This window comes from Topomyia yanbarensis, chromosome 2 (assembly GCF_030247195.1).
Source record: "Topomyia yanbarensis strain Yona2022 chromosome 2, ASM3024719v1, whole genome shotgun sequence".
Lineage (NCBI taxonomy): Eukaryota > Metazoa > Arthropoda > Insecta > Diptera > Culicidae > Topomyia > Topomyia yanbarensis.
Window position 1 is genome coordinate 109,961,618 of NC_080671.1, and position 16,359 is coordinate 109,977,976.

The 16,359-nt window shown below is 37.0% G+C and overlaps 1 protein-coding gene across 1 annotated transcript in view; it reads right to left on the reverse strand.

Annotated features, from left to right (window-relative positions):
- Positions 1-16: 16 nt before the first annotated feature.
- Positions 17-16,359, reverse strand: part of LOC131679167 (lysosome-associated membrane glycoprotein 1-like) — a 31,858-nt gene continuing 15,515 nt past the window's right edge. The window contains exons 3-4 of the mRNA XM_058959801.1: positions 984-1,211; positions 17-920 (exon numbers count right to left, since the gene is read on the reverse strand). Of these exons, the coding sequence (XP_058815784.1) occupies positions 586-920; positions 984-1,211 (563 nt within the window). The 3' untranslated portion in view covers positions 17-585. The remainder of the gene's footprint in view (positions 921-983; positions 1,212-16,359) is intronic.

Below are 16,359 nucleotides of genomic sequence, written 5' to 3' on the forward strand. Positions count from 1 at the left end.
AGAAAACGGTTGCCACTTTGTTTTACCAATCAACTTTTTTACTCTTTATTGATCATAAAAATTACACTATTCAACTACAGGAAGGTATATTATAAACAGATTTTTGTTTGTTTCTCTTTCTAATTGTTGTTTTCTTTTTGTTCCTTAACCCTTGATCCTTCTGTCATTTGTTTTATTTTACCTATACTTATTTCAAACTTTTTTTTTGGTTTGTAGTTTCCTGCTGCAATGGAATTTGAAAGTGAAACGTTTGAATGTTGTGCTTAATGCAAGAAAGGCGTTTTGTTTTTTTAATGGCGTCGATTTATACTTGAATATAACTAACTATCCTAGACGAAAGGATGTACTAACACCAAATATGTTTACTGTTTGTTTTACTGAATTGACAATCAAAATTTTGTTTCAACCGATAGAAAAATGAATCTGTTGGCCTTTCCGGGGAAACGCATGAGGCTTCCAATTCCAACAATTTTCCGCATGTTTGCAATAAGCTCAAAAACAAACAAGAAAAACGGCGAGATGGCATAAGTTACAGCAGATCAGAATTTGCAGTAGAGCAGGGTTAGTCTCGTGGGCGTAACCTATTTACATGCTCACGTAGCCTCGGGATCGGGTGCTTCGGCGGCCGGCCAGATAAGCGATGAGAACAATCACAATGAGCAGAATCAGCGAACATCCGACGGCAATCGGTACGATGTCCGGCGTATCCATTGCGTCACAATCCTTGGCGATCGAGAACTTGGCGTTAGCCTTGTTGTGGAACGCTTCGAATTGCAGCTTAGACACGGTGACGGTTGAGTTCAACCCAGCTGGGCTAACCGAGGTAAGGTTGAGGTGCTGAGCGCGGTTGCAGTGGTAGGACATGTCCATCGGGGTCTTGAATAGCGGCTGCTCGTTGACCAGGGTGATCGTTTGGTTATCTAGAATGTAGAGATGCAATATCTGTAGTAGCCATTGAGCTAACCTTACTTGTTTGAACTTACCCTTCGCATTCGGGAACGAGCTGCTGTGAATGACGAGAACGAACGTTAGTCGGGAAAGGGTAAACTCGTGCTCGGTGACGTTCAAGCTAAAGGAGATGTTCAGAGTATTCTGCGTCAAGGACGGAGGATTCCAAGTCAGCAGGATATACTGCGAGTCGATCGCACAAGATCCGTTGAGGACCCTGGCATCTTTCGGTACGTTATACAAAGCATGCGCTGCATTGCCGGCTGAAAAAAATATCGAGAAAGAAAATTTAGAATGGGACCGTAGTTGGTTTCCTGAAAGGTAGTCACCGGAGAGGGTTAAATTTGTTTTGCTACAGATACACTACCCATGACCGCATGTCAGTCCCATAAAGACAGGAATTCCAATAGAAAACGGAACAAATATGCTATCATGGGTAGTACATTAACCTTAGGATGCTTTCATTGCCTTAATATCTGCTACATACTTTTATGAAATAATATTATTATGAGCAATTTCCGACAAACTGATGCAATCATCAATTGCAACGAGTAGTCTTCTTCATAGTTTTCAAGATTCGTTTAGGTCATTGCTCGATTTGACAAGAAGGTTTAAAAAAATCCGGCAAAAATCATTTAACTGCGAAAGCATATTATACGTATTCGTTAACCAGCGGGAAAAGACGTAGTTTAATGGGATATATTCATATCACCTGATATCTATGTATAAACGTGGGATTCTATATCCCAGATGGCAGCCGGTACAATGTGTGTATCTACATATATACGAATGATACAAATGATTACCCACAAGGCGCACATCGACACACGGCACTACATGATTCAAGTAACAAAAAAGTAGCAACAGATGATAAAGCATCTCTCGGTGCAAGTACGTACGAGTTGAATGAATGGTGAGTCACAGTTTTGCTAGAAACCGCAGAGTTTGCAGCCCGCTCAGATAACATTCTTGTTCATACCGAGAACTAAAGCGGAAATAAGAAACTTTGTTGCTTCTTCAGCAGATTAGCGTGAAGAAGTTCTGACTGACGCGCGAGATTGGACTTCATCTTATGCATAGAGAATAAATCATACTTGCCGGTCATCGTCTACATAGCAAGGTGGTTCTAAATGCTTTTTCAAATCTTCTACCGATCCATTAGTTCGTAGAACTGCAGGGGTGAAAAGTGGTTTGCCATTGACTCGATCGTCGAAAATTTCAAAATTTTCTATTTCATGGGGCGCTTGTTATGTCCAATAGGCACATTCCAGCGCTATATGATAATGTTTGCACGCCTCATGCAACTGTTAACGGCTCGTTGTTTAAAAAAGCCTATAATTGTCGCTTACACAATTTAATCAGCTACTTTAAAAGTCTAACACAACGTTAATGTTATGTGTTCGTTGTTTTGCAGATTGTCTATTCACCCTAACATGTAAAAATGTCACGTTAGAGGACAACAGAGCAAAATATTGATTTTCCTACCTACACTAGCATTTATAAAAAAAACTGCTCTATCTCAAGCTTTAGAGCATCTATTTGTTCTAGGAATTTGGTCATCGGTCGTGTGTACAAAACAATACTATATTCTTAGAGTTTTCATGACATTTTTGTCAAGATCAGTGCAAGGGTTGCGTTAAGGGACAACACCGAAATAAACAAACGGTAGCATCTGAAGTGTCCCCAAACGCGACTGAAGTGTTTATTGAAATTCAAATAAAGTGGTTATAGTAAAGAAAGCTACCAAATGCCAAACAAGTTGTACTTCTAGTTTCATCTTTGTGTATTTGACAAACGATACTTTGAAATCAAATTAATACAGATTGAGAAGGGGGCACACCACATACCATAGTGTCACCCGGTATAGAAGAAATTGTGGACCGAAATCGGCACTTTTTAACGATTCGAATAAGATGGTTTTAAGTCATTTTGATATGCTTATCACATTATTGACGTCAGAAAATATATGAAATAAAATTTACTGTTCATTAGAGGGGCTTAAAAATATTGTAAAGACGCAAATAAGATTATTTATTTATTTTGTACTAAGGTTTAAATGGGATATTTTGATCATGAATCGACCAAAGGGCCGAAGTCACAATAATATCGAATCGAGAAATAGCTTTGAAAATTCGCTTCGGAAAATTAAATCGTATTTTAAGTGTTTGCTTACTGCGCTTTCAAATGTATTAAAACACTTTAAAACAATACTAGTTTTCGGCAGTATAACTAAAATGTTTTATATAATAACGTTTTCGTTCATAAAATTAAAAAAAAAATTATTACGCCGAGTGTTGTTATGAAATGTTGATTAGGCCATTTTCGAGTCGCCCTCTAGTTTTGACGACTCTCAATTTCGCCCTGCAGTGTCGCCAGAAAGCAAAAATCAAATGTGGTTTTCGTCGTGCTTGCCGGAGGGGAAAATTTGTTATCCCTCCGGGGCGTAACAAGCATTTGGTTTTTGTTTAGGGCGATTCTGTTTACGGGCCTTGTAAACAATGATGCTGACAATTTCGCCCGTATACACTACCTTAGAAATGCAGAGGCGTAACCCGCCTGACGGTTTGTTTACAGTTGAAAGTTGGATCCGCCGTTTTGTTTTTTATTGATTTTCATCAAGTGTGAAACATTTTTAAAGAGTTTTTATATTTATTATGAAGTATTTTTACCCCTCTTTGAGATATTAATCAAATCTCCGTTCGTGTACATTTGCTATTTAGGCCCATTTGATCGATTTCTAGATGATTTGGGTGCACAACATTGAATCGTGACAACTTCAAATATTAACAACTATCAATACTAGTCATTGGAGTGCACAGTATTCCCAAAGAGCAAAAAGGGTTTTATTTTGACTGCGTCACAATTGTCGACTTTAGCAATGAGAGTCTTTGAGAGAGTTTCTTAGAATAGAACTCCCTTTCTCTCCGTCTTATCGGATTGATGATTAACCCCCCATAATAGTTTTGGCCTTAACACTAATCTTATTTCTAACAATCAAGTCGTACACAAAAAACAACAGTCGTGCAATAATTAAAAACAATAAATACAAAAGTCGCGTTTTTATAGCTAATTGATTAAATAATATGATAAAACGTATAGGCAGAGTTTGTCGAGAAACGTTGAAATCGAATGCTGAAGCTTCCTGGTTAAAAACTCGTTGCAGGCCAGTGAAGGCTCCATACATACTATAGTTAGTGCGTCGGAATGGTGATTTGAACATAATGTTGTTGCGTAGTGCTCGAGGTGCGACGTTTACATATTTTGATTTGTTCCAAAATAGCTGGACCATCTATACGACCTTGCAGAGTGTCAGCGATGAACAAAGCTCTTGCGGAATTCCTTCGAACATGTAGGGGCTCTAGTTGAATCGGCTGACACAGGTTTTCATAACGAGGTGGTCGAGAAGAATCTTCATGGCAATTTACGAAGCGCGAAACGTAAAAAGCGACGCTGAACGGACTCTATTCTCTCAACGCCGTTATTGTAGTTTGGACTCCAAAATTTAAAGCAATATTCTAGGATTGATCGCGATAAAGTGCAGTAGAGCGATTTGAGACAATAGATATCCGTAACATTTTTGGTTATCCTGATGATGCATCCCAGTGCTCGACATGCTTTACCAACTGCACAGAGGACGTGTTGTTTAAACGTAAGTTGAGAATCCAAAATCACTCCCAGATCTTTAACGTGACTGACGCGTTCAATGTCTGTTTCTAGTAGACGGTAGTTAAAATGAATTGAATCCTTTTTCCGTGAAAATATTACCGAACACTTCTTCGGGTTCACGCACATACGGTTCGTGTTACACCAATCAGCAAAGCCATCAAGCTGCTGTTGGAGAAATCTGCAATCTTCAATTGAACGAATTAGGCGAAATATCTTGAAATCATCTGCGAAGGACAATCGTGGAGTCTCCAGAACTAGATGAACATCATTGAAATATAGCAGGAACATCAACTATCCCAAGTAGCTTTTTTGAGGTATTACTGACGGAGAAGTGAAGGTGGGAGCCTGACAATCTTCTATGACAACCGCTCTCTCGGTCTAAGAGGTAGGATCGAAATAACTGCAAAACACTACCATTTATTCCAAATCTCTCCATTTTTGTGATCGCCATATCGTGATAAATCTTATCGAAAGCTGCAGATAAGTCGGTGTAAACAACGTCGGTTTGAGCACGACGTTCCATACTCTCCGTTATGTAGGATGTTAAACAGAGCATGTTAGACGCTGTTGACTATGAATGAGATTAACGAGGCTATTAGACAGCTCAAGAACAACAAGGCAGCTGGTAAGGATGGTCAAGGAGCGGAACTCTTCAATGGGTCCGGAGAAATTGACGGAATACATTCACCGAATAATCGAAAGAATCTGGGACAGGGAACAGCTACCGGAGGAGTGGAAGGAAGGGGTCATCACCCCGACATACAAGAAAGGCGACAAATTGGACTGTGAAAACTACAGTGACAAATGCCGCTTACAAAGTGCTATCCCAGATTCTGTTCCGGCGCCTATCACCGCTGGTAAATGGATTTGTCGGGAGTTATCAGGCGGGTTTCATTAACGGCAGATCAACAAACGACCAAATCTTTACTATACGATAAATCCTCCAAAAATGCTGTGAATACCAGGACCCGACACATCACCTGTTCATCGACTTTAAAGCCGCATATGACATGGTGGACCGTGTGGAGCTATGGAAAACGATGGACAAGAACGGCTTCCCTGGGAAGCTGACAAGACTGATTAAGGCTACGATGGATGGTGTAAGGTGTTGTGTTAAAATTTCGGGCGGCCTCTCTGGTCCGTTTGAAACACGCAGGGGACTAACACAAGGCGATGGGTTGTCCTGCCTGCTGTTCAATATTGTGCTGGAAGGTTTAATGCGGGCACGATTTTCACGAGGTCCGGACAGTTCGTGTGCTTAGCTGACGACGTGGACATAATCGGTAGAAACAAGGAGACGGTTGCAGATCTGTATACCCGACTGAAGCGCGAAGCAGCACGAGTAGGACTGAAAATAAATGTGTCTAAGACGAAGTACATGCTGGCTGGCGGAATTGATCGCGATAGGGAACGCTTGGGCAGTAGTATTACGACCGACGGCGACGAGTTCGAGGTGGTTGACGAGTTCATCTATCTAGGCTTATTGGTGACTGCGGACAATAACACCAGCCGGGAGATTAGAAGGCGTATTATCTCTGGAAGTCATGCTTACTATGGGCTCCACAAAACTTTGAGATCCACGAAGCTTCACCAACGCACGAAATGCGCTGTGTACAACACACTAATTAGACCGGTGGTTATCTACGGGCACGAAACGTGGACAATGCTCGAGGAGGATCTGCAAACTGGCTTGCCATTGAACTACCTAAATGATAAAAACTAAAGAAATTCGTGAAATCTTTTTTTTTTTTCTAAATATCTAAATATTCTAAGTCCTTTTGAATGCAAAAGACTTTGACTTTCATATGAAAAAAAATTCTAAGTCCTTTTAAATGCAAAGAAACTTAGAAGAATTGTGGCAGTTTTTATTTTGCGCGGATTTCGCAATTAACACGGTTTTTGCAAAAAAGTTTTTTTGAATGCAAAAGACTTAGAAGATTTTCGGAAAGATGGAAGAGACGGGTCTGCAAGACTCCTTATGGCCCACACCCCCACAATATGGATATTTTCGGAATGGACTTGAAAAGTAGGTGCCAGAAATTGATTTTTGACGCCATTTTGAAGTCCAAAATGGCAACTTGCAGGTTAGCGAAATCCGCTTGATTTAGTTCAATATGGGTATTTTTGGAATGGTCTTGAAGAGTAGGTGCCAGAAATTGATCTTTGACGCCTTTTTGAAACCAAAGACTTCCGGTTTAGCGAAATTCGCTATAACTCAATTGTCACTTGAACTAGACGCAAGTGCGCCTTACCTCAACTCACCCTAGCACCATTGATGAAGACACCCTACATGAAGCACCTTGGTCCACATACCAAAAGTCAACCCTAACGAACGAGATCGTTGGGCAACTGGGAGTGACAGGTACTTACACTTGTCAGTTGGGTGAGTTAGATATAAAAGAAGAATAAGTTCTGATCGTAGCAGTCGTCTAAAATCTAGCTTATATCTAAAATCTTATACCTAATCTGCCTAAAAGTGAGTGTGCTGAAATTATAGGTAAAGTTGATTGCTTTTTATGAAAATTTATTATGCTAATAGAACCTTTCTGCAATTAGTGGATTTGCTCTACGTTGTCTTACAACGAGTTTCTATTCCAAATCCATATGCTAATGGAAATTGGTCAGCATTGTATTAAATCTAAATTACCCTCTTATTATATAATTAAATTACTTAATAACTACAGGAATTATGTGAACTAAACTAGTTGGCGCGGTGCAAATTAAAACATTAATAATAACTAAGGGACTAAACGTAAGCTATACATAACCTAAATTTATACACACCTGCACTATCTCTATTACTTTCAATACTTATACTGTTATGTACATTTGAGTAGTAGCTATCTTTGACTATAAAATGGCATCAAAAATCAATTTCTGGCACCTACTCTTCAAGACCATTCTGAAAATATCCATATTGATTGAGTTAAAGCGAATTTCGCTAAACCGGAAGTCGCCATCTTTGTTTTCAAAAAAGGCGTCAAGGATCAATTTCTGGTACCTACTCTTCAAGACCATTCCGAAAATAACCATATTGTTGGGGTGCGGGCCATAAGGAGTCTTCCAGAACCGTCTCTTCCATCTTTCCGAAAATCTTCTAAGTCTTTTGCATTCAAAAGGACTTAGAATATTTTTTGTAAAAACCATGTTAATTGCAAAATCCGCGCAAAATAAAAGCTGCTAAAATTCTTCTAAGTTCTTTGCTTCTAAAAGGACTCTAATTTTTTTCATGAAAAAGTCTAAGTCTTTTGCACTCAAAAGGACTTTTGCATTTTTGCAAAACCCGCGTAAAAAACCGCGATTATTAGAAAATCCGCGTAAAAAAAACTCGTAAAAAACCGCGCCAAAAACCACGTAACAAAAAACCTAGGTGTACAATACTTATCTCTTACAAATCAGGCATGAGTAATGTTTATTTACTTTGCTCGATTCATTATAAACGTATAAACGTGGTCTTAAGCGCGTACTTACAAACCAGTGTTGCTGAACTCGTACAAATACCTCTTGTATTTCTCATTCGCGTGTTCTCATTGCGCCCACCACTCGTATCCGAGTGTTCTCCATGCATGCCTTTCCTTCGTTCACTCCCCAGCCGGGTAGAATTTCTGCGAGTGCCAGTCGGCCAAAAGCGACTCAAATTGCACATTTTGAAACCCACTCTTTCGCTCGCACCCACCCACTGGCGCTCACTCCTACTGCTGCTACCACTCGTCCGTGCTCCCACTCGTCCGTACTCCCACTCGTAGCCACTCGCGCTCTTTAACCCACTCGTATCCTCTCGCACTCTTAAACGCGTTCGTCTTCACTCGCACTCTTGCAGTCGCTAGCGCCCTCGCTCCCACTCGCATTTCGTTCTTCGTTGGTAGACCAAGAATGTATGAAAATGAATTTATTCGGATATTTTATGTACAAAGTCTAAGCCGCGGCTGTTTGAAGATCGATTTGCACAATACGTCTAGCTTTCGTCACCGGTACAGCACGTCATTGGAACGTCAAAATTAGTTATATGCAGTTAAATAGAGGTATTCACACACAATATCAACAGCACGGAATGCTTTGACGTACGGGAAGTGTGAACGAGAGACGTATTCAACTTATCTTGATGGAACGACGACGTGGCGTTGACGGACATTTACGTTGATGGAAGCTAATGTATCGTCTGTATTGAGGTTGATATGACGCTGGTATAACGGAAAAGGAAAATAAACGCACCCGAATGAAATGCAGTTGCGTTAAAACGTAAATTTAAAATGTTACTCTCTGGTCCAGAAGGGTTAACCGTGCAAGGACCTCGATCCCTGGTCAAGCTACGGGGATCTAGCGAGGCTGGGCTTTGCAACAGCTTTCATTTTCGGGCCGCTAGCTCGATCGTGAGTAGCACGCTTGCTCTCAGGGTCTCTGGGCGGATACTCGTTTCTGCTAACCGCAGCTAGAGCTTTCAGGCTAGATTTTCGGGTCCTGATTCGTATCTATTTTCCACCGAATCGTTGGTAGTTTGAACCGTGGTTCAACTGCTGTGTTAATTTTCGCTTTTAAAAATCTTCGTCAAAAAACTTCGATGATGTGCTTCGTCGAATGGTTGCACCGGAATCGACCTTTCCCTTCGCTCAGAACCCAGTAGCTCTTCCTTTTCCCTTTTTTTAGCTCACTTTTATTATTCCCTTTTCGACTCCGACAGTCTTAACCTTTTTATTACGTTGGTAGCAACAACAGGGTTGAATATTGTAAATGTGTTTTAACAAATTTTGTTTTATCTATCTTCTAACTGTCTTTTTAATTTTGTTCCTAGAGTGCGATTTTTGATTTTAAACTAAGGCAAGTTTTATTATTTTTTATACATGTATAATTATATTTTTTTAATCCTAAACACAAACACAACATTTAACATTTTTTATTCTTTATTTTAATTATGCTTTCTTTTATTTTAATTGAATTGCCTCGACGGTAACAAAAAAAAACTGCAAAATCGCTTCGATTGACACTTTTAAATATGTGGAACCTTAACATGTCAAATATATATAATTCCCCTCAATACTGCATATATGCACTTCTTAAAATAATTAGTTTTTTGGTCAAATATACCTATACTGAAGTTTGAGATTTTTTGTGGGATAATAAAATGACAGGAACAGTTTTTATTGTCAAATATGTCACTGAAAGAATATATGCATAAATTGCTCAGATAATTTTCGTAAAATATCGAATTAAATAGTTACTACAAGAGTCAATCCCATAAAGATAGGAAATCCCAAAGAAAACGGGACAAATATGCGATCATGGGTAGTATACATCTATGACCATTCCTGGTACATTTTGCATTAAATGAATCGGATATTCGGATTAAATACATGGTTTCGAGATAAACGTATTTAATGCGGTTCACTACAAAAATTCAAACCCATTAACAAACATTGGCTTCTATAGAATATGTATGTAGGAGATCGACTACCGTCATAAAGTGAATTTCTAAACATAAGGACTTAATTTATTGAATATTTCGTGACCAATTCCAATATACGCTGTCCTTGTCCTCCAAATTACGACGGAATCAGAGCAAATCTATCAGCTGTAAGAAAAGTACTCTATACGTTATATATTCTAAAACATTCGTTCACAGTCCTAAATTGATACAACCAGCGACTATATTAGAACAAATCTCTAGTGAATGATTTTGCGCACTTTCCATTAACCTGAACTCTGCACTTTAAAAGTGTGAGTAATCAAGCTGCTACCATAGTTGGAACCTGTGTACATTTTTCGCGACATGTCAAGCCACCCGTACATTCACGCTCTGCTGAAAATGTCGCATGTCTCAAACAGGTTAGCTTCCAAGCCTCGATGGTTGGTCTCGTGACATGTCATGGAATTTAAATGCGTCATCGGTCTTGAGACTGGTCATGAGGATAATTTACCTGTCGCGGGTAAGGCGATACCAGTCACAAAATTTACGAACCTGTACAAAGATGAACATTTTGTTATGGTTTGCTAGTTTGACCTGTATCTTATTCTTGATCGTTTAAGTACCGTGCAGTGGCAGATAAACGGAATGGTAGACGCTATATAAATTCAATTATTTTGAACTTCTTCAACTTTTTGATAATAAATGTAGCGAGTTACGAGGAGTTAAAAATCAATAGTTTTAGACATTTTAAACGCACACTGGGAAGTAAATGCGTCAAAATTGAAAATTTTTCATCTTTTCACAGATAAATATTGTTCGTTATTGCAAGCTACGAGGAGTTGAAAATCAATAGTTTTAGACATTTTAAACGCACACTGGGAAGTAAATGCCTCAAAATCGAAAAAAATTCGACTTTTCACCGATCAATATTGTTTGTTATTGCGAGTTACGAGGATTTGAAAATCAATAGTTTTAGACATTTTAAACGCACAAGGGGAAGTAAATGCGTCAAAATCGAAAAATTTCAAGTTTTCACAGACAAATATTTTTCGTTATTGCGAGTTACTAGGAGTTGAAAATCAATAGTTTTAGATATTTTAAACGCACACTGGGAAGTATATGCGTCAAAATCGAAAAATTTTCAACTTTTCACAGATAAACATTGTTTGTTATTGCGAGTTAAGAGGTGTTGAAAATCAATAGTTTTAGACATTTTAAACTCACACTGGGAAGTAAATGCGTCAAAATTTGAAAATTTTCTTCTCTTCACAGATAAATATTGTTTGTTATTGCGAGTTAAGAGGTGTTGAAAATCAATAGTTTTAGACATTTTAAACGCACACTGGGAAGTAAATGCGTCAAAATCGAAAATTTTTCAACTTTTCACAGATAAACATTGTTTGTTATTGCGAGTTAAGAGGTGTTGAAAATCAATAGTTTTAGACATTTTAAACTCACACTGGGAAGTAAATGCGTCAAAATTTGAAAATTTTCTTCTCTTCACAGATAAATATTGTTTGTTATTGCGAGTTAAGAGGTGTTGAAAATCAATAGTTTTAGACATTTTAAACGCACACTGGGAAGTAAATGCGTCAAAATCGAAAAATGTTCAACTTTTCACAGATAAACATTGTTTGTTATTGCGAGTTAAGAGGTGTTGAAAATCAATAGTTTTAGACATTTTAAACGCACACTGGGAAGTAAATGCGTCAAAATCGAAAATTTTTCAACTTTTCACAGATAAACATTGTTTGTTATTGCGAGTTAAGAGGTGTTGAAAATCAATAGTTTTAGACATTTTAAACGCACAAGGGGAAGTAAATGCGTCAACATTGAAAAAAATTCGACTTTTCACAGATCAATATTGTTTGTTATTGCGAGTTACGAGGATTTGAAAATCAATAGTTTTAGACATTTTAAACGCACACTGGGAAGTAAATGCGTCAAAATCGAAAAATTTCAAGTTTTCACAGACAAATATTTTTCGTTATTGCGAGTTACTACACTCAAAAAAAAGTAAACGTTATGCCTATTGATTTTACACATAGATTTTTGCAATTAACGGAGGCATATAGACACTATTTGCTGGCACATAAACCTAATGTGTGTATTTACAAGAAATATTAATCTTACATTCACATTTCATAACTATTAGGCACATAAAACCCCATTCTATAACAATATGCACATATAACTTATGTGTGTGCATACATAGTTTATACAGTTGACACATAGAAGGTATGTGTGCGCGTGATAACAATAGCATTCCTTTTTCATTTGAATTTTAAGCGGTTTGAGGCGAATAGATTTAACGTTTGGATTTTTTTCAGTGTAGGAGTTGAAAATCAATAGTTTTAGACATTTTAAACGCACACTGGGAAGTAAATGCGTCAAAATCGAAAAATTTTCAACTTTTCACAGATAAACATTGTTTGTTATTGCGAGTTAAGAGGTGTTGAAAATCAATAGTTTTAGACATTTTAAACTCACACTGGGAAGTAAATGCGTCAAAATTTGAAAATTTTTTTCTCTTCACAGATAAATATTGTTTGTTATTGCGAGTTAAGAGGTTTTGAAAATCAATAGTTTTAGACATTTTAAACGCACACTGGGAAGTAAATGCGTCAAAATCGAAAAATTTTCAACTTTTCACAGATAAACATTGTTTGTTATTGCGAGTTAAGAGGTGTTGAAAATCAATAGTTTTAGACATTTTAAACGCACACTGGGAAGTAAATGCGTCAAAATCGAAAAATTTCAACTTTTCAGAGACAAATATTTTTCGTTATTGCGAGTTACTAGGAGTTGAAAATCAATAGTTTTAGACATTTTAAACGCACACTGGGAAGTGAATGCGTCAAAATCGAAAAATGTTCAACTTTTCACAGATAAACATTGTTTGTTATTGCGAGTTAAGAGGTGTTGAAAATCAATAGTTTTAGACATTTTAAACGCACACTGGGAAGTAAATGCGTCAAAATCGAAAATTTTTCAACTTTTCACAGATAAACATTGTTTGTTATTGCGAGTTAAGAGGTGTTGAAAATCAATAGTTTTAGACATTTTAAACGCACAAGGGGAAGTAAATGCGTCAACATTGAAAAAAATTCGACTTTTCACAGATCAATATTGTTTGTTATTGCGAGTTACGAGGATTTGAAAATCAATAGTTTTAGACATTTTAAACGCACACTGGGAAGTAAATGCGTCAAAATCGAAAAATTTCAAGTTTTCACAGACAAATATTTTTCGTTATTGCGAGTTACTAGGAGTTGAAAATCAATAGTTTTAGACATTTTAAACGCACACTGGGAAGTAAATGCGTCAAAATCGAAAAATTTTCAACTTTTCACAGATAAACATTGTTTGTTATTGCGAGTTAAGAGGTGTTGAAAATCAATAGTTTTAGACATTTTAAACTCACACTGGGAAGTAAATGCGTCAAAATTTGAAAAAAATTTTCTCTTCACAGATAAATATTGTTTGTTATTGCGAGTTAAGAGGTTTTGAAAATCAATAGTTTTAGACATTTTAAACGCACACTGGGAAGTAAATGCGTCAAAATCGAAAAATTTTCAACTTTTCACAGATAAACATTGTTTGTTATTGCGAGTTAAGAGGTGTTGAAAATCAATAGTTTTAGACATTTTAAACGCACACTGGGAAGTAAATGCGTCAAAATCGAAAAATTTCAACTTTTCAGAGACAAATATTTTTCGTTATTGCGAGTTACTAGGAGTTGAAAATCAATAGTTTTAGACATTTTAAACGCACACTGGGAAGTGAATGCGTCAAAATCGAAAAATTTTCAACTTTTCACAGATAAACATTGTTTGTTATTGCGAGTTAAGAGGTGTTGAAAATCAATAGTTTTAGACATTTTAAACGCACACTGGGAAGTAAATGCGTCAAAATCGAAAAAATTCAAGTTTTCACAGACAAATATTTTTCGTTATTGCGAGTTACTAGGAGTTGAAAATCGATAGTTTTAGACATTTTAAACGCACACTGGGAAGTAAATGCGTCAAAATTTGAAAATTTTCATCTCTTCACAGATAAATATTGTTTATTATTGCGAGTTAAGAGGTGTTGAAAATTAATAGTTTTAGACATATTAAACGCACACTGGGAAGTAAATGCGTCAAAATCGAAATTTTTTCATCTTTTCACAGATAAATATTGTTTGTTATTTCGAGTTACGAGGATTTGAAAATCAATAGTTTTAGACATTTCAACTTTTCACAGATAAATATTGTTTGTTATTGCGAGTTAAGAGGTGTTGAAAATCAATAGTTTTAGACATTTTAAACGCACACTGGGAAGTAAATTCGTCAAAATCGAAAAAAATTCGACTTTTCACAGATCAATATTGTTTGTTATTGCGAGTTACGAGGATTTGAAATCAATAGTTTTAGACACTTTAAACGCACATTGGGAAGTAAATGCGTCAAAATCGAAAATTTTTCAACTTTTCACAGATAAATATTGCTTGTTATTGCGAGTTACGAGGAGTAGAAAATCAATAGTTTTTGACATTTTAAACGCACACTTGAAAGTAAATGCGTCATAATGGAAAAAAATCTACGTTCACACAAAATTTTTATTTGTTATTGCTAGTTACGTGAAGTTGAAAAACGATAGTTTTGGAATTTTTAGACACACATTAGTAAGTAAATGCGTCAAAATGGAAATTTTTTCAACTTTTGGCTAATTTTTTTTTTGTTTTTCGAGTTACAGTAAGATTCCGTTTTGGCACGTTCCGTTTTTGGCATGCTCCCATTTTGGCACACTCCGATTTTGGCAACAAATGGGTTCCGTTTTTGTCAACATTCTTGTTGTACATAATAAATCTTTTTAAAATGTGCAATAGATATTTTTTGTATCAATTGACATTACATTTGACTTTATTTCCAAACATGGGAGTCATATTAATCCTCAAAAGCCCAAATAATTTTTTTTTAACCCTTGTGAAGGCAAGCTAAAATCCTAACATTAAAGGGCAAGACGGGCCTCTCAGGCCCGTCTAAATTCAAGCTCCTTTTTGCCGTTCTCATATAGAAAGGTTATGCAATCGGTCGAAATATCAACTTTTTAACCGAGACCCGCAGGCCCAAATCTCTTATACCATTCGACTCAGTTCGTCGCGATCGTAAAATGTCTGTATGTGTGTGGATGTATGTATGGCAAACAATCTCACCGATTTTTCTCTGAGGTGGCTGGACCGATTTGTACAAATTTAGTCTCAAATGAAAGGTGCAGCCTTCCCATCGGTCGCTATTGATTTTTTTTTATTGATCCGACTTTTGGTTCTGGAGTTACGTGTTGAAGAGTACAATCACACAGCAAATTTCCATAGAAACTGATACCACCATGATGTCCAAATGATGCAATATATATTAAAATATTTGCAACATTACTTGGCTTTGCATGTCTAGATCATTAATGACCCACCGAAGGCACTTCGACCACATTGGCCAGCTATGGTGGTTCTTGATGCACCGAGGGAACTTACCAAGTTCCTAAGATAATGTCATACCTATTTCTCAGCGAATTGTTTACCGATTTTTACAAACTTGGTTTCAAATGAAAGGTACAGCATTCCCATTAGCTGCTGTTGAATTTCTAATTGATCCGACTTCCAGTTCCGGAATTCCAGTATGATGAGTACGAACCGGCAGCAAATCCCGATTTCAGCGTATAAGGCGATGGATGTAAAAAGGTCAAATTTTTTTCCAAACGGTGAGTACTCGGAAGATCACGTCGACCGTCGATCGGTTCTGAGCTACATTTCGTTTGAACACGACCAATAAATGTTTCTGGGTTGCTATTAATTTCTTCTGATGTATAACCGGAGTACATATTTACATTTATCTGCATCAGATTCATCGTCGGAAGCAAATCATTCACATCTTCTTCCTCGTTTCGGAATCATCTGCTGTTGAATTTGCTCGAATTTCTTTCATTATTTCAGATTCTTTGAGACGATTGAAAACATGGGGCATATCGTCTTATAGCCATTTCAATTTTTTGTTGCTTTTAGATCCTACAGTTTGAGTAATTACGACAACTATAACACAAAGAATAGGCGACAAAAATAGACAATAACGACAGAGTTAGGTTATGTTGTATCCAAATAATTGTCAAGTAGACCACAGTGGGTGAAATAAAAGAATTTACCCAAAAAAATATGACACGCGTCATTATCGTATGCCATTTTTGCATTTCTTATAAAAGAAATGTATAGAATTCGCTCAAACTTTCATGATTTTTTTCTTATAAGAAAAGGTAAAAAGATAAAATCAATCAAAACATGAAAAAAATCCTGCTAATACAAAGATGAACTC